This window comes from Myotis lucifugus, unplaced genomic scaffold (assembly GCF_000147115.1).
Source record: "Myotis lucifugus unplaced genomic scaffold, Myoluc2.0 scaffold_73, whole genome shotgun sequence".
NCBI lineage: Eukaryota > Metazoa > Chordata > Mammalia > Chiroptera > Vespertilionidae > Myotis > Myotis lucifugus.
Window position 1 is genome coordinate 4,193,123 of NW_005871121.1, and position 19,559 is coordinate 4,212,681.

Here is a 19,559-nt window from a genome sequence, read left to right on the forward strand (position 1 = left end):
TAAAATAATACGACGCGGAGGTGGAAAAAAAATAGAAAAAAAAAAAAAAAAAAAAAAAAATATCATGGAAGTCTGGGGTATGTAACCATATGTTTTAATGCTTTCTAATGAACACCGCCCTAGCACACAACAAACTCTCAAACAGTACCTGTCCTACCCTATTATAACGCCAAGCTGATATTTTTTCTATACAGAAAACCTGGCGCAACCTCCCGCTGACTAAACTCTATTTGTCGCATTTTCAAAATCATGGAGCCAGGCGAGCCTGTTCAGTGTCAGTTCTCAGTCCCCCTCTACCCCCAGAGGGTTGAGAGTGTTCGTCACAGAGTGGATGGGCTCGCTGATGTGGGAGGTGCCAGGCTGGCCAAGGCACGTGTCAGTGGGGCCCCCCACTCCTGATTGCCCCACTGGTCGCCCCGCAGATCAGCCCTGATTGCCGGCCAGGCCCAGGGACCCTACCCGTGCATGAATTTCGTGCACCGGGCCTCTAGTTGAGTCATAAGTATAAATAGTAGGACTTTTTAATTTTTATTTTTCTTTACCATAAATTTAATTCTAGGTGTCAAATCCAATACACATGTAACAAATATAACATTTTAGAATTACATTTCATGGATTGGCAAATTTTTCAGCTACTTTTCTCTCTTTTTTTAATAGCTTAATAAGCAACAATTGCAGTTACTGAAAGAACGATTCCAGGCCTTCCTCAACGGGGAAACCCAGATCGTAGCTGATGAAGCATTTTTCAATGCTGTCCGGAGTTACTATGAGGTAAGTGGGAAGAGGTCTTTGTTTTTGACATTCTAATATTTTATTATTATTTATTTTACACTTATTTTATTTTTAAATGTCATTGATTGTAGAGAGGAAGGGAGAGGGGGAGAAAGAAAAACATCATTGTGAGAGTGAAACTGATGGGTTGCCTCCTGCATGTACCCCAACCGGGGATCGAACCTGCAACCTAGGTTTGCGCCCTGACCAGAATCGAATGCCTTGTGACCTTCCAAGGTACAGGACGGTGCTCCTACTAACTGAGACACACTGGCTAGGGCCTGATGCTTTATTCAAGATTTTTAAAAATGGATTTCCCACTTTAAGAAACTCACTGGAATAATAATAAAAAAAAAGGAATGAGTTTGCAACTTTTCTGAAATCATTGTCAACTCTATTTTGTAATTTAAAAACTCTGATTCCACAGCCTGGTTTTTGAGAGATAAACAGAATTAAAAATTTTTCACATCTCTGAGGAGAAGTAAACGGTTTAGAAAATTTTTTTGGCCATGATTGATATAGCTGAATATAGCTATCTTTGGGTCCACATGTCTAAATTATCCTTTTTAATTGGGATTTCAATAGTAAATTGCTGTCTTTTGTCATTTTGTTCCCTAAGCTTTATAATAATTAAGACCAGTAACTAATTTCAAGAGGATAAATTGAATGTCGTTTCTTCCTGAAGGAATAATACTACAAATGCCACGTTGCTGTTTCTTCTGATTTTATTTTGTGACTGACTCGTTAGGAATTCTCTGTGGATTTCCTATGAGCACCAGTTTTCCTATGAGCTGTTCAGTGAGATCCCTTTTTTCCTAAGCATTTCAGATTATTTGGTGAATAGATTCCTTTCATTGTGCAGATAACTCTAAGCCTTTCAGCTGAAGAACAACACATGCAAACATATATTTAGATTAGTAAAAAATAAAAAATGTGGAGACACATGTGTAAGAACTTTCCTGAGATGGGGAATAATATATTTGCATGAAAGCACAGTAACTGGATGTACAGAAAATTGGTTGAATTTGTAAATCATTGATAATATGCATCAGAAGTTATTTAATGCACCCTGAGGGAGGTTTACATTACCCTAAGAATTGGCCTGTTGAATTGGATGGAAGTATAGACATCTTGCTTTCCATATACATGTACTGCATGAATCTCATGGCAATAGTTGCTGTTGTCTGAAGTGAACCTTGACTCAGAATATCAACAAATATAGGACCTCAAAATCTTAAGTATAGGATGTTATATTTCATCTTGCAGGACTCAAAGCCTGAGTCTTTGAGTCAAAGACTAGCAAGATGAAATATTGCGCTGAATCTTAAAGGATAATATGCAAGGGCCTTTATTTGCGTCCTGTAATAAAACAAAAGTGAAAAAGTCTGTGTTCAGGATGAAGGAAATGTGGCTCAGAGGAGTAATTTGTATAAAAAGATGTAATTAAAAGAAAGCACTGAGCTCATTTTTGGTTTTGCTAAGTTGATGTGGCACGCTGTACATGTTAACATTAGGAAAATTGCCAACTAGGTGAGGTGGATGTGAGAGCTCTCCGTACTATATTTGCAACTTTCATGTGAATCTAAAATTTTTCCGAAATAAGTGTATTTAAAAGAAGTAATCATAATGTGATAGGGCCACAGTTGCGTAAAAGGCACACTTAAGCTGTGTTAATGAAAATACTGTAATTCCGAGGAGGGGAGCATGTCCCATTGTATTCTACATGAGGCTTGTGTTCTCTTCTGGGCATGATATATAAACAAAAAGATGTGGACAATTTAGCGTTGTCAGGTTTAAAATGTATTATTTGTAGATTACTTGAAGGAACTGGAGATATTTAGCCCAGAGAAGGTTTAGGCTTGGGTTGTATGCGGAACCAAGAGCAAAATTAGGACCAAGATGGTAGGTGAAGTGAGGAAGATTTCAAGCTAATACCTTCGGAATTTGGTTGCACTGGCCACATGCAGAATGGACTGGTGAGTGCAACCTGACAGGTGGCCGGTTCTTGGCTGCGCTTCACGGGCTCTTGGGAAGCACGTTGCACATGCACGTCCCAGAGCTCGGCGAGACTTACTGAGTCCAAATTTCAGAATCCATACTTTTATTTATTACTTATGTTTAAAAATTTGTCTTTATTGTTGAAAGTATTACAGATGTCCCCTCTCCCGCCCTCATTGCCCCCCTCCACCCCACTCTTCCCTCTTCCCTCTGAGAATAGTCAGTCTGTTGCATGCTTCCATGTTTCTAGATCTATTTTGTTCACCAATTTATTTTATTCATTAGATTCCACATCTGAGTGAGATCATGGGATACTTGCCTTTCTTTGGCTGGCTTATTTTGCTTAGCATAATACTCTCCAGGTCCCTCCATGCTCCCCAGATGATGTTCTTACAACTGGTAGATTGCTAAGCAATGGAATTTGATGATTGCTTGCTAGGATTGTTACAAAGAGATGTAGTATTGAAGAGGCCACCAAGGGTTTTCTATTCTTCTGGTAATATTTCCAGCCGGTGTTTACTTGGGAAACTATATCCAACTTGTCTTAGTGCAACCCTCAAAGCGCTGTTAAGATTTTGATCTTAGTAAACTGGGGAATTATTTCCAAGGTGGCATATAGTTGGTACTCAATAAAGTCTTGAATGAGTACATTTTGGTGGTTAAAAAGTTTCTTTTCAAGAGTTTTTCCCCCCAAAATTGCTTTTTTTGGGGAAAAGTTGGTTAAAAAAAAAGATGCTTTTCAATTTTTTTCCCTTTTCTTTTTTGTTGTTATTAATCCTCACCCAAAGATATTTTTTCCATTGATTTTTAGAGAGAGTAGAAGGGAAGGGTCGAGGGGGGGGAGGAGAGAGAGAGAGAGGTGAGAAAGACACATCGATTAGTTGCCTGGGAATCAAACCCTCAGCCCTTTGGTGTGTGGACCACTTAGCAACACTGGCCAGGACAATTTTTTTCTCTCTTTAATGATATTTTTGTATACCTTGCAATGACTAACAATGCTAGTAGCCTTAACTATTAATTACCTTTAGGTAGCATTTTTATAGTTTACCAAAAAGACCTATTTTTTTTCTTCCAATATCTCTTTTTGATAGAGTGCAAGTATTACTACCCACATATTACATAAATAGAAACTAAAACTCAGAGGTTAAATAACTTGGCCAGTGTTTATATGTTTGATAAGCAGCTGAATTAAATGTGGACCCAGAGTTTTGGACTCTTTCTGCCACAGTTGCCATTTTGAATACAACTTTACCAGGTGCTATGTGAAGCACATCAAAAAGTATTTTTATTCTTTAGTATAAACCTTTTAAACAGGTAGAATTATTTTCATCTTAGAGGTGAAGTGACTTGTGCTCAAAGCTGCATAGATATTTAATAGCAGAGCTAAGAACTCATCCACTAAGGCTTAACAACAGATTCTTTGGTTCCATCCAAGATCTGTGAAATCAGAATTCCTGGCAATGGAGCATCTGAATTTTGAACTTGCTAACCTGGTTGATTTGATTCACACTATGATTGAGAAAGGTATTGACTTAGATCTCACAACTTCTGGAATATATTCCATGATGGAGAGCCACTTCTGTCCTGATTTCCATTGTATCGCAGTATGTAGCACTCACATGCCTTCAACAAATACGTGTTGTGCTAAGTGAATGAGTATTTCATCACTTATTGCTCTATGTAAAAACTATATCTTTGTTCTTTACTCTTATTTTCCCATAATTCTATGTTTCTGAAATATTTCAGTTTTGCTATGGAATTTATTTTGCTTATTAGTTTCTCATCTTAGTTTCATGATTTTGTATTTCCTTGAAGATGGCAGATACTTCAAAGCATGGTTGGGCTATTATGTTCTTTCTAAACTTGTATTCTGTGAGTCCTCGATCTTTTTTGTCTTTGATTTTTTGAAGTCTTATTTTTTTTAGGTTGTTACATATTGTTCACTGTATACAGCTGTTTTCAACTATTAACCTATCAGTGATGATTTTCTTATTTGTTAGGCTGAGTTGCCTTTAGCTGTGATGGCCATTTCTAACCATGAATATATATATACCTAATAAATGTGTATTATCCCTTTAGTTGAAAAATACATCTTCATACTTCTGGGGATACTAGTTTTACCAAAGTCTGTGTTGGCTATTAATTTTTTTAGCTTTATAAATCCTATTTCTTTAATTTTATGAATAGCTTTTTTCATCTTGGTTGTAGATTTATATATTCTACAGTAAATTAAAAGAATTATCTGCCTGTTCTTACATTGGTTGTACCTTCAGATATTTGGCCTATTTTACTTCTCTTTAATACCTGGGATCTTAGTATGTGACTCAAGGTATTTCTTTTTCTCCACTTTATTTGACCAAGATATCTTCTATATTAAAAGTTAAATAGTTTTTTTTTTTAACTAGGTCCTTATAGGATTGGATTTTTCTGGGTGTTTATATGTGGTGCCCACTTGGATGTGTGTCTTTGTATGCTTATATCTATCGGTTAATAAATATTTACTGCGAGTACTATTCAGCATGTTATGAGGAAGCATATACTGTGAAGATAATGATTTTATATGACTCTATAATTTCTGTTGTGTTATTTTTATTGGATGTCTTGTTTGGTTTAAATACTGACTTATAAAGTAAGAATAAGAAATAACAAATCTGCTCTTGAAATTTCATCAATCTTTTTCCTCATAAAGTTAGAATAATTTGGAAATAAAATGGATTCAAGCATCTGGATCATCTAACTAGGCAGACAAAATTAATAGAGAAGGACCAGAACAAGAAAAGAAGAAAGAAATGACAGGTAGCATACATAGCTGATTAATAAAAGTTAGCAGTTATAATCTTGATAATTTTATGGTTGCTAATTGTCATTAGATTCTGCTTTACCTTAATCTTTTTTTAAAAAATTGTTTTCATGTTCTTTTCCCCCCTGCAAGTGACTCATTGTCTGGAGGAAGACATAAAACGAACACACATTCTACTTGCTTTTTCTTTCTGGCCATATCTTTTTGCTTGCTTTTGCTTTTCAATTTAGGAAACTTCAGCTGATTCTGTGGTTGGGTAAACATAGGTTTACTGCAACATATTATTTTCCAACTTGTTCTTCTCATCAGTTGTCTACCTCTCTTTCACAAAATTCAAGTGGTCTTCACCCAAATATAACCAATGACTATGATTTATAACAGATAGTGAAAAAGACAGTACATAAAATTGTGTACTAGCTGTTTTCAGCATAATGGAAACATTCCAATTCAGTTATTGTGCAAAAAAATAGATGTTGGAGCTTTTCTTTTACTTTTTGGCGGTTGGCTTTGTTGACAACTTTTCAGAAAGGGTGTGTAGTTTTTTTATTAGTGTCACTTGTCCTTCTTGTCTTGTGGTTCCAAACAATGGAAGAGAGTAATGGAGGTATTTAATCTTTTAAAAATTACAAGGTGTTGAAAAAAAGTTTACATTCCAAGTGGAGACTGCACCCCATTTTATTATTGTTTTTAAAAAAATCTTTATTGTTCAAAGTATTACATATGTCCCCATTTTCCCCCCTTGATCTCTTCTATCTCGCCCCTGTCCCCCAGCCTTGCACCCATAGCCTTCACCACATTGTTGTCTGTGTCTGTGGGTTATGCAGATATGCATACAATTTCTCATTTTATTATTGTTTTTGGATTATGTTTTCTTATCCATAAATCATTGGTGATAGCAGTTTGCATCAGAGTTCTTCCTCCCCCTCCTCATTCCAGCTACCACCCTTCTTGTATTAGTAGCTCTGTGAACCGCATGTTGGTGTGCACTCATTTCATTGCTGTGCACCTGTTTCCCACCCCATTGAATGGGGAAGGTGATCTAGGATGCTTCCTCTCATTGCCCACATCTAAGTTAATTTGTTTCTGTTTCTCATTTTCCTTGGCTTGCATGCTCTTATATTTCCAAATGTAAAGAACACAGAAAGGAGCATGGCTTGATAGTATCATTCCAGGAGAAATCTCCAGGCTATGGTTTTTGAATTTTTGTAGACATTCATGAAAAAAAGAAAAAACACGAAAGACCCTATGTATCTTACTTCCTAGTCCAGGATGCCCAGGAACTTGATTGCATTGGTCATCTTCTTTCTCAGGAATATCTGTGACAGCTTCTCACCACCAGCAATCACTTCGGTATCATTCCTTTTCTACTGCCTACTTTCTTTCTCTAACTGACAGTGGTCGGCAAACTCATTAGTCAACAGAGCCAAATATCAACAGTACAACGATTGAAATTTCTTTTGAGAGCCAAATTTTTTAAACTTAAACTACATAGGTAGGTACATCGTTATTAACTTAATTAGGGTACTCCTAAGGCTTAGGAAGGGCCACACTCAAGGGGCTAAAGAGCCGCATGTGGCTCACGAGCTGCAGTTTGCTGACCACTGGTCTAACATTATCAGACTCTTAAAATTGATTTACAAATTAAGTGCATTTGTTTAGTGATTGGCTTGTGAAAAATGAGAGCCTTTTTAAGGCATTTGTTTTGTCTTGTTTTATGTAATGGCCTTACCTCCTTAGAACTGAGATGCACAACCTGTGTGTTACTTAGTCTTGTGTGTACAACCTAGAGGTAAAGGGGCTGGGCAGGTCTGTATTTAAATATTCCAATGAGAATTTCTTTATGATTTTACTTTGGAATAGAAAGATTTGCTTTTCATATTCCAAGGGATGTTTGACCAGTCAAAATCTTTTCTACACTTTAAAATAATGTCATGAAAAAGGTCTGTTTTTTCATAGGGAATTGATGATCACTAAGTAAACCAAGATTGGCAGCCTGTGGCAGGAAAGTTTTAAAAAAAAGGTCAACACATTCATAGATGAAATCCAGTGACCGGTAATGAGAAGTGAGGCTTTAAATTTGCATTGAGCTCTGCAGATCACATTGTATTTATTCATTTTTGATATTAGCCGTTTTGTTTGACATCACATTTCTTAAAGTCTAAGGTTGGCATTTTAAATTTAGTATTCTGTACGATTCTGGAAAATGTATTTTTGAGTCTGAGATTGCTGTTTCTATTTAGGGTCCTTTGCTTTGTGCTGCCTGTCATTGTGTTTTGCAGAGTTGCCTACATTCTTGATGACATCCACTTTGTGATGAAGACTGGATAATCCACCAATTGTAGAATTTTGTTGCTTGAAGACAGATGAAGAAATCATCCTGTTCGAGTATTTTCCTCCTCTTTCTTCATGTACTTTTAGAAGAAACTGACTTTTTCAAGCCCCCATAGCACATTTGTGGCAGAGGGCAGGGCTAGACCTCTGTTAACTCTTAAAATTATCTTTTCTCCTACGTCTACATTCTTATTAAAGGATATTGTGTCTACACAGTGGGCTGGGGTGAGTAGACCCAGTGTAGATTTCCTGTTTGACCAGTGATCTGGAATTTTAACCCAAGGCACATAGAACAGAAGCGCACGTGGTTTACCTCTCGTGGCTTCCCTCTGTAGCATTCTCGAATTCTCTAAACCCAGTCGTGAGGGAGTGCTGAATTTAGGGTTCCCTTGCGAAGGGGACCCTGGCCAGACCTGAGGAGCTTCTTTTGTGCTGTGTGCAGTCTTTGTATACTTTGGCCTGATGCCACAGTTCAGGAAGAGTTTAGACATATCTAGGAGTTTATTGCCATGAGGCTATCGATTGGAAACTTAGTGCTTTTACTAAATTCAGAGTCAGCAAAGACACATTCTCTGTGAGGGAGAGTGCCAAGTTGGTGTTTAGTGGGTCTATGAGCAGAAGCACTGCTGTGTAAGCCCATTTGTTCACAGATTACATTTAGTAAGACTACTCCTTCATTAATACAGGACATGCTCTTTAACTTTAAGTGTCTTTCTTGAGGAAGTTGCTTAGTTTCATTTATTTTACTTCAAATTAATTATCTTGTTACCTTAACGTTAAGGAACATTTGTTTGAACAAGTATAGTTAGTTCTTTGCCTCATTAGGCAAACGACCTCTTATGTGGATTGTTTTTTTTTGTTTCAGAAAGTTCTCCCTAATTTTAGAGTTAAAATTTTCCTTTGTTACCTTGGTCACTGTTCAACTTCTAAAAGTTTCCAGGTGTAAATAATTCCATTTCCCTGGCTTCCTTTACAAGCCTGGAAGAGTAATGAAGCTTTGTGTGTGTTTATAATTTTTGTTGTTGTTAAGCCTCACCAGAGGATATTTTTCCATTGATATTATTATTATTATTATTATTATTATTATTATTGATAGTAGAAGGGAGGGAGGGAAGAGAGTGAGAGAGAAACATCAATCTGAGAGAGACAAATCGATTGGTTGCCTCCCACACGTGCCCTGACCAGGGCCAGGGATCGAACCTGCAACCCAGCTTTGTGCCTTTGACTGAGAAATCGAACTCAACCTGTGACCCGTAGGAGCACAGGCCAGCCCTCTAGCCACTGAGCCACATAGGCCAGGGCGCTTTGTGTGTGTTTAAATGTCACACTCAAGTCAGTTAAATGCATTTCTGTTGCTTCTATCAGATTTACTCAATAGACACTTTATCATTACACTTCTATTTTTAAAGACTTTATCTTTTGGTTTCAGGGGTGAAATCTTTTGAGGAATCATATGTACCCTTATTAACATAGCCCCAGTGGGTGCTTTGTTTCACCCTGGTATATTTAAAGCTTTTCTCTCTCATAATCATAAAAATGGATAGAATAAGCTCTTGGAAAGCTCAAAGCACTACATAGGTCAAATATGCAAGACTATGACCTGCTAAGGTAGTCATTGATCATCTTTTCTCAGTTCATTTTTGTTTAGCTTATATAACTTAATTACCTTTATAGTAATCATCTTAAAAATAACGATTGAAAGGCCTGTTTTCATTTAGTACCCCATAAAACACACTAAAGATGTAGTCTTTACTAATTAATGCTTTGCAGTTTAAAAAATGACCTATTTTTGTCACTGAAGTTACCTCTAGCATGGTTAAACTTGTTTTAAGATCATTGGGTGGAGCATCCTTTTCCATGCAGATCCAGGTTTGTGATGGAAGTTTTATCTAAACGTAGTTGAACTGGTGAGGCAAGCTTTGCTGCCTTGAAGGATAGCAGTTTGAAAAACAAAATTCAAGCTTCTAGGACAGTGATGGCAAACCTATGACACATATGTCAGAGGTGACACACGAACTCATTTTTTTGGTTGATTTTTCTTTGTTAAATGGCATTTAAATATATAAAATAAATACCAAAAATATAAATCTTTGTTTTACTATGGTTGCAAATATCAAAAAATTTCTATATGTGACACGGCACCAGAGTTAAGTTAGGGTTTTTCAAAATGCTGACACGCCGAGCTCAAAAGGTTCGCCATCACTGTTCTAGGAAGTGCCTAATATTTTTAGCCAAGGGGATAATATCAAATTTGCATGCATTTACCTCATAAACCTTTGACCATCTACTTTATGTTAGATGCTATTGCAAGTGACCTTCCAGGAACATGAGTTCTGCCTTGCTCTTAAGTGCTCGATATTCTATTAAGGCACATTCCCAACATTCCTAGCCAAGATGTGAGGAGGGACCATGATCAGTCCTCTGAGAAAAAAATTCAATAGCTTCAGAAAGAAACTGATTAGTTGTAATTTACAGCTGAGATTCTTCATCTGGAATCGGTGAACTCAAGATGGGAAAACATTGCGCCTTTATTTTCTCTAACTAAAATTTAGCATTTTACTTTCATTATGAATGTAGACAACAAACCCTAGTACTACTAGCAGCATCCGTGGCTTTATCACCAATTGAAGTACATATATTTTTGTATTATGTACTTTATTGCAGCTATCTGAAACATTGTTTACGTTCATAAACTACACTGAAGCTATAGTGCACTTAAATCGCTCATTATATCTTGTTGATGACTTATTAAAGATGCACATAAATTGCTATAGCACAAATTTGTTCTTAAAAATATCTTTAGAACTATATTTCAGTAAAACTGCTTTCCTTCTGAGATGCTATGAACTTAATTGTATGCATTTAAAAGCATTATACTTCGGAGGGATCCATAGACTTCACCAGACTGCCAGAAGGTTCATGCTACAAAAATGGTTAGAAATCTGACTTAAAGGACTTGTGAAGGCTTCGTCACAGAGGAAATAGTTTAAACACAGGAAAGAAAAAAAGGCAGAAACAACTGTTTTATTTCTATCTGGGTTGGAACGCAAGCCCTAACATACATTACCTGTGTGATTCCTGGAATTGCCTTAACTCTGCTGCGCTCCATTTTCTTCATCTGTAAAACAGATATAATGTACCTACCTCCCAAGGTCATGAATGATTAAACCAACTTAAATCACTAAGCACAGTGCTCCGTGTGAGCTGATATTATTATTGCCTGAAGTATTGCTTTCCTAAAAGTATCTGCCCATTTTTTTTTTTTTGCAGAATTGAACACTTAATTCATGTTGTCACATGTATTGCTTTCTAATAAGTTTTTTTTTTAGAACAGGAAACCATGGCTTATATAGTACTAAGCATATCTAGACTCTAAATTAAGGAACCCTTTTTTCCCCCCAGTCAAACAGCTCATCTAATTAAACATTCATTTAAGTCAGTGGTTCCCAAACTTATTTGGCCTACCGCCCCCTTTCCAGAAAAAATATTACTCAGCCCCTGGAAATTAATTTTTTAAAAATTTTAATAGCAGTTACTCATCACCCCCAAATGCACCTGTGGCCATCACCGCCCCCCTGGATCGCTGCAGTGCCCACCAGGGGCGGTAGCGCCCACTTTGGGAATCACTGATTTAAGTGCTGATCAGGTACTGCCCGGGACCCTGGAACTATAAAGATGACCAGGCAGTGTTCTGACCTCAAGAGTCCACAGTCTGTAACCAGAGGTCAATAGAGTCCTGGGCCCCTGCTGTCTGCCACTCCCCAGCCAAAAAGCAGTGACAGGGATTGGGTTATAAGTGTGTGTTTAATAATGTCATATTGCAGAAGTCTGGGAAGGTAACCAGTGAAAACCTTAATATCCATCTTTCCCTTAAGCTTGTAAAGAGAAAGCTATATAGGGGAATTGGGGAAAGGGAATGGTAGAGAGTACAGGAGGGTCGCTGGTGATTTGCAGTCCTGGAATGTGAGTTCCTGTGGGGTCTTGGGTCTTGATGAATGTCTTTATTACTGGTCCCCGGAACAGGATGGTCAGCATTCTGAAATCGCTCAATTGGTGATCGAGTATGTGTCATCCCCGAGTGTCTGAGACCTAATCAATCAGCCCCCACATTCTTGGTGGCCAAGCCTATAAGTTCAGGGCTGGCTTGAAAGTCTTGTTATTCTTGCCTGGTCAAGTGAGAACTGTAACAAAATCTCAGCCAGAACACAAGGTTCAATGTATACAATTGATTAATCAATTACACATTCTGTTAGTAAAAGGGCGGGAAATGAGAAAGGAAGAGAACTTTAAAAAATCATATTCTTAGTTTACCCTCGTACCCCTATCAAGTCGGATGGGGGGGAGAGACACATGTATAACAGTTGATTATAAAAGTCACCCTGGCTCACTTTACCATCTTGGAGTAGGGGATGGTTGAGACCATGTCACTCTTTGAAAGCTTTCCCTTTTGTGTTGAGCAAACCCAGCGGACTTGAACATGTTGACACCTATCTCAGAATGGAAATATTATGTACATAGAAACGATATTATGTGGACTTCTTATGAAGCTGTGAAAATGAAATAAGATTATGCACGTTGATTTACCACAATGCCCAGCACATATTGCATTTTAATTGGTAATTTTTCATAACCAGAGAACTTGCATGCACTTATGCATAACCCATGGACACAGACAATAGTGTGGTGAAGGCCTGGGGAGGGGGTAGTAATGGGGAGGAGGGGGCCAATGGGGGGGAATAAAGAGGGAGATATGTAATACTTTCAACAGTTAAGATAAATTAAATATAATAATAAATGGTAACTTTTCAGATGAACCACAGGAAACTGCTGATACCTGACTTTTTGATAAAATAAAGGCAGCTTCCTATGGATAAAGCAGTAGTATTTAAAGCAGCAGCAGTGGGTGGTTTTGTGTGGCAGTGATCTTGTGAACACTTGTCATTCTGAATCTAGCTGATTGACTTTTATAGGAACATGACAAGGATGTGGGTCATTTTTAGGGGCGTACTAGAAGGTGTACTAGAAGATGCCTAAAGGTTCCCCAGCTATATCTCCCTATAAGGTATCATCACATACACTTTTATAAGACCTTCAACTTTATTCACTATCAAGTTTATGTAACTACTAGGGGCCCAGTGCATGAAATTTGTGCACGGCGGGGTGGGGGATGGGGGGAGAAGGTGTCCCTCAGCCCAGCCTGCACCCTCTCCAATCTGGGACATCCCTCTCGCAATCCAAGACTGCTGGCTCCTAATTGCTCACCTACCTGCCTGCCTGATCTCCCCAACTACCTCTGCCTGCCTGCCTGCCTGATTGTCCCTAACTGCTCTCCCCTACTGGCCTGAACTCCCTAACTGCCTCTGCCTTGGCCTCCGCCACCATGGCTTTGTCCGGAAGGATGTCCGGTCTATCCAGCCTAATTAGCATATTACCCTTTTATTAGTATAGATATATTTTTAACAGCAGTAATACTGGTTTATGTGCTTTTAATTTTGTTTCCAAATGTTTGGTATATATTTCATCACATTTAGAAATTAAAACTAACAGGTACTTAATTTAGTGAGATTATTGTGGTTTCATTACCACATACATTTATTGTCTTTAAAACAGTTTACTCTAGACTGGCTCATTAGGCTTGACCGACAAATGTGATACTCATATTTGTTTTATTTCTACTCGGCCAGCGTTTGAGTGTCCACTCATTATGTGGACTCGGAGTAGTCCAGTGCTCCAAAATTAGGGGGAAATCATGCAGTGTTGAATTCAAGCAAAGTGTTTAGGAACCATTATTTTGGTAATTGTGGTTTTCTATTGCAAGATTGCTCCTTTCTGAGCAAATTCTGTCCATTTGAGATGCTTTGTACATGCTTTTATCTTTTAACTTACAACAAATAGTTGCAGAAAGGAAATTTTTTCCTCCTATGGCCTTTAATCTCTACATCATGATGATGAAGCAGTATGTTTTTTTTTTCAGTCACCATAGAATATATTTAATCCTTTATATGCTGCTGAGAGTTTAGCTTCACTACTGAGTTTTGTTCCAAAAATTACATCACATACAGGAATTTAATTTCCCTCCTAGTTTACCTTCTACTTTTCTTATAAAATTATATGCACATTTGATGATGTAGCTTGGACAGGTATTAAATTAGTGATGATTATAGAATGCTATAAAGGGGCCTTCAACAGGTATTAAGTAGACTTAACCTCTGTTCCATGCATGCTAGGAAGAATGATGGAGACCAGCCTTCCCACCCTCACTCACTGCTTGGTGGTCTTTGTTTTTTAACTTGACTTCAGTGCATGTCCTGGTGCACTCACTGATGAACTTGGCCCCCCTTCTTTCCTTAGGATAGTCAGAGGAAGATGATTTGAACAAGCCAGGGAGCAGAGAGGAAGGGCTATGTTTGGGGACTTCCTGCTTGCTCCCCTCCATAGAGAGCTCCAGGGATCTGTCTAGCTGGCCCCTTTTCTCTCTCACTCCCTCCTCCCTCCTCCTCCCCGACCCCTCATCCTTCTCACTCCATTTCTGGGCCTGTTTGCAGAGCTCTGCCTAGTTAGACTGTCCCTCCAGGACATCTGAGGTGACGGGGGTTGCCTCCTCCCACACTTGAAGAACACTGACTTGCCTGGTTATCAGCAAGTATACGAGGGGGGCTGAGTCCATGTATCATGGAGGGATTTACACCTTGGCCTTTCTTTTACCCAGCTCTTCAAAACTGTGTACACTTCGGCATAAGGTGGCAGTCCCTGAAAGCTTTATTATGGAAACAGTAAGTGGCAAGTGATTATTACTGTAAATGCCGCAAGGTTGGAGGAGAAAGCAGGATAGAGCTCACCATGGCCTTAGATTGTTGGCCAAAGGCTCTCGAACCGAGAAAGCATTCGTTTCATTGTTTCTATTCACTGTTCTACCAAACCATCCACAGGTTGTCTGAGAGGTGGTCAGTGCTTCAGCTTCTCTGTCCACAGTGTTTTCTCCTTCCTGTGAGTGTGATGCGGGAATGCTCGGATTATGGGTGGACCAGTTTGATCAGGTTTTTTTTCCCCCCAACTCTTCTACCTTTATGTCTTAGTCCATTCAGATTGCTATAACAAAACACTGTAGACTGGATGACTTACAAACAACAAAATTTTATTTCTCACAGTTCAAGATTATGATTCTGGAAGATTCAGTCTGATGGCTGACTTCCTGGTCCGCAGATGGTACTATGTCTTTATGTGGAGGAAGGGACTAGGGAGCTCTGTGGATTCTCTTTTATAAGAGGGCTAATCCCATTCTTGAGGGCTCTACCCTCATGATCTAAGTACCTCCCAAAGGCCCCACCTCCTAATACCATCACACTGGGGCTTAGGATGTCAACATATGAATTTTGGGAGGTAGCACAAACATCCAAATCTTAGTGCCTTATTTAACCAAACTTCCTCATGCATACCTGAATGGTTAGTGATGGAAAAAGAAAACTAACAAAATCTGGGGTTACTTGAGTATAGTGTACACATCTTTCTTTTCATTATCCTTGTCCTGTTTAGAAAGTTCTTGTGACCATTATTTACTTAGAGAACTCTGCCAGTATTCACTGATTATATCCTCTAAGTCAGCGGTCGCCAACTGGTCGTCCGTGAGGTCCGAAAAGTTGGTGACAGCTGCTCTAGGTAGCTCCACTGCCCCTTTCTCTTCTCTTCTTCCTTCCTCCTCCTTTCACACTCTTCCTCCATCCTCTTCCTCTCTTCTCCCTCCCTTTTTTCTTTCTTTCCCTCTTTTCCATCCCCCTTTCCTCTTTTCCTTCTCCTTTTACCAATTCTTGTGATTTTTCCGTGTCAAAGAATTTCCATATATATAAGAATATAATGGGGAATCCTATATAATAAAAGCATAGAATGCAAAGTGTCCCCTTGACCGAGAGGTTGTCCAGGAGTTCAACCAGGGGGCAGGGCTGGCTGGGGGAAGGGAGGGAGGCCCCGGCCGGCAGCTGGCAGCTGGCAGCTGCTAAGGACCCTACCAGTGCACGAATTTTGTTTAATGGGCCTCTAGTATTGACATAAAGTTCTACTTTAGTAAAATTGACATGTGTTTTTTTCTTTTAAATGTGGGATATACCACTGTTGAGCTGAGATAATGAGGTATTTCAGTATTTTCTGCCCAGTAATTTTTCCATATGGGGAAAATGATTATACTCTCTCCAGGGTACATTCTTAAATATAAGGCTCGTTAGCCAAAAGATGGAAGGGATGGAAAAATTTCAGTTGCTAAATGTTGTATAAGAAGATTATCTATGGTGGAGTGTTTTCTCTCCCTAATCTTAAAAATACATTATTATTACTATTAACTTTTGCATATGAAAAAGTTAGCTATTATCTTTTAATTTCCAAGATAACTTTAAGGTGGGAAATCTAAGCAGTATTGTCTGTGAGCCATTTGTAGTCAATATTCATTGGGAGAAAAGACTTCTGCCACTATTTAATGTCAGCGTGCCTTATAATTGTGAAAGTTTTTATATGGTCTTACCCATTTAATATTTTTTGTTTAATCAGAATTTTAATAAATCCTATCAGTGAGAACTATTTATGGCCTGTTTATGTCTTCCTATCTTTAATTTACACATTTTTGAAGTTGCCAGATTTTTCTGGCATTGCTGTTAAATATCTGTCATGTTTGATTGTTTGGTGGGACCAAACTGAGAAGAGGGAGAAAACTTCTTAATTGGGTTGTGACCAGCCTATTTGGAAAATTAATGCAAAATGGTAAATAGTGATAATGCCAAATATGAAAAGCCAGGATCAGTTATATCCTGATTTCAAAAGTATGAATATACAGAATAGATAATATTGGGAAAGATTATTCACACTGCAAAAAAGTCTTTGTTTTTCTATTTACTTATAAAGTTCCCTTAAGTGGCAAATTGTGTTGGTATATTGAAAATGTATGTGAACATTTGAAGTTTTATTTTCTCTTCTAGTAAAATGAAAGGCATGTTCACATTCCAAGTAGAGACTAAACTCCCATTTTATTTCCTTTGGACACTGAGAAACTGTAAGTAGACTTACACTATTTCAGATCAGGTTTTGTGCCCCAAGTGTTTGCTGCAAACTGAAAAAAAAATTGAATAGTGTATAAGAGATTACGGCCCCTAGTAAAATCGATGGGAACACACTCATATGTTGTTGCTGATGTTTCTGTTAGTGCTCGGGTGGCTGACCTTAAAAGCTTTGTTGATACCTTACCTACAGCATGTGAGATTTTTACTTCGGAGCTTTTCACTGGGGTTGTTTATTACAGTTGTACAACTTGCTTTCCGTCACGGATTGTGTGAGAAGTTTTAAGGCTTGTACTGTGGGGAATTTTTACCATGGCAGATAGGTCTACCTGGCTGTGTCTGTGGGAAAGAAGTTTTCTTTAGATGCAGGACTATACACTCCAGGCCTTACTCAAAGGAGCACGAACTCAGTTTGAACTGTAAGTGAGCCAGCCACACAAGTGGCCGTGGTACACAGGCTTGGAATAACACTGGTATTTTTCTGGGCATAGGTGTATGGATGAGAGAATCTTTTCATGTCTTTCAGGTATTGAATACTATCTGCTGCTTTCAAATTGCAAGGCACTGAAATCCTGTGTGGCTTATAGAGGAGCCAGACTTGGTTCTGTAGGGAGAAACCTCCTCTATGAGGCAGGATTATGAGGCCTGACCAATCCTAACTGGAGACAGTGGATAGCCCAATAGTGTCTGCTCACTAAAGAGTGATGTCGTATCACTGGAGAGAACTCCCATGCCATTCAGTATTGGGGGTGGGAGGGTGGGAGGAGAATGAAAGGGGTTATAGAAGTTAAGAGGATATACATATATATGATGGAAGAGATCAAGAACCTCAAATAAAATGTGATAACAAGGGCACTCACCATTGCAAAGAAGGAAATAGTGTCTTGAATGAAATTCTTAAAGTGGAGATTATGTCCATAGATGGATTTTTCTATCCATCTGGATTTAACCCCCCATACTTGGTAAATTTGTAGTGCCAAAATTAGCTTCTTGATGGGAGTGCTCATGTTCACAGGTCATAGATTCAGAGTAGGTGCCATGGAAAAAATGAGTAGCATCTTGGCAAAGCTAAAACCAAGGCTCTTTTATTTTTAGTTTACTCTTTTTAACTTATACTATTTAATCCTCACTGTAGTCTTTGCTGAATATACTTTTGCCTGATGTATTGTTGAGTATTTAATTCTGTAGGTAATAGCCACACAGAATATAAGTTATAAGAAGTAGAAAGAAGTAAACATGATAAAAATGAAAATAAAATAGAAATTTAAAAATACTAAAGAAATAAAACTAAAATTGAGTTATATGAGAAGACCTATGATACAGATACTACCATGATCGATGAAAAAAAATAAAAGAATACACAAACAACCACAATCTATAATAATAAAAGCATAATATGCTAATTAGACTGGACATCCTTCTGGACGACCTTCCGGAAGAAGCTGGGGCTGCCAGTGAAGCCTGGATCCCAGGTGCCAGAGGGAAGCCGGTGCTTGCAGCTGGGGGAAGGAAGGCCTACTCTTGCATGAATTTTGTGCATTGGGCCTCTAGTAAGGAATATAAAATGGTTTTAACTACAGATAGAATAATTTTTTTAAATAATACAATTACTTTGAACATCCTGGCTGGGTAGCTCATTTGGTTTGAGCATCATTCTGCTATGTCAAGGTTATAGATTTGATTCCTGGTCAGGGGACACATAAGAATCAACCAATGAATGCATAAGTAAATGGAACAGAAAATCAGTCTCTCTCTCTCTCTCTCTCTCCCCCCCCTCCCCCTCCCTCTCCCTCTCCCTCCCTCTCACTCTCTCCCTCTCCCTCCCTAAAATAAAATATAATGAAGAGGTAATATGCAAATTAACCCTCACACCCTCACAAGATGGCTGCCTATGACCAGGCTGGCAGGGTGGTTAGTGAGGGACAACCAAATGACTGAACAGCAGGCTGTGTGGGGTGACGAGGCCAGCAGGGGGGGGGGCAGTAAGGAGCGACCAGGCCAGCAGAAAAAGGCAGTTGGGGGCTACCAGGCTGGCGGGGGGGCAGTAAAAGGCAACCAGGCCGGTGGGGGGAGCAGTTGGGGGCAACCAGGCTGGCCGAGGTGGGGGTTAGTTGAGGGCCATTAAGCTGGGAGGGGTTCCATGAGGAGCGACTAAGCCCGCAGGGGAGCAGTAAAGGGTGACCAGACTGGCGGAAGGGGGCAGTTAGGAACAACCAGGCCAGCAGCAGGGGGCAGTTAGGGGCGACCAGGCTGGCGGGGAGGGGGGCAGTTAAGGGTGATCAGGTTGGCAGAGGGGGGGGCAGTTAGGGGCACCCAGGCAGGCAGGCAGGTGAGTGATTAGGAGCCAGCAGTCCAGGATTGTGAGAGGGATGTCTGACTGCTGGTTTAGGCCCGATCCCTGGGACATTCCCCAAGGGGTCCCGGATTGGAGAGGGTGCAGGCTGGGCTGAGGGCACCCCCCTCCCCCGTGCACTAATTTTGTGCACCTGGCCTCTAGTCAATCAATAAAAAGACTTTGAACAACATTATGCCAGTACATTTGGAACTTAAATGAAGTGATACTTTTATTGGAAAATAAAATTAACTGAAAAAGAAATATAAAACCAAAATGAAAGAGAAAA

At 39.1% G+C, this 19,559-nt stretch overlaps 1 protein-coding gene across 1 annotated transcript in view; it reads left to right on the plus strand.

Moving 5' to 3' along the window:
• The first annotated feature begins 249 nt into the window (after positions 1 to 249).
• CADPS2 (calcium dependent secretion activator 2) overlaps positions 250 to 19,559 on the plus strand; it is a 378,380-nt gene continuing 359,070 nt past the window's right edge. The window contains 2 exon segments of the mRNA XM_023755323.1: positions 250 to 369; positions 658 to 771. Of these exon segments, the coding sequence (XP_023611091.1) occupies positions 250 to 369; positions 658 to 771 (234 nt within the window).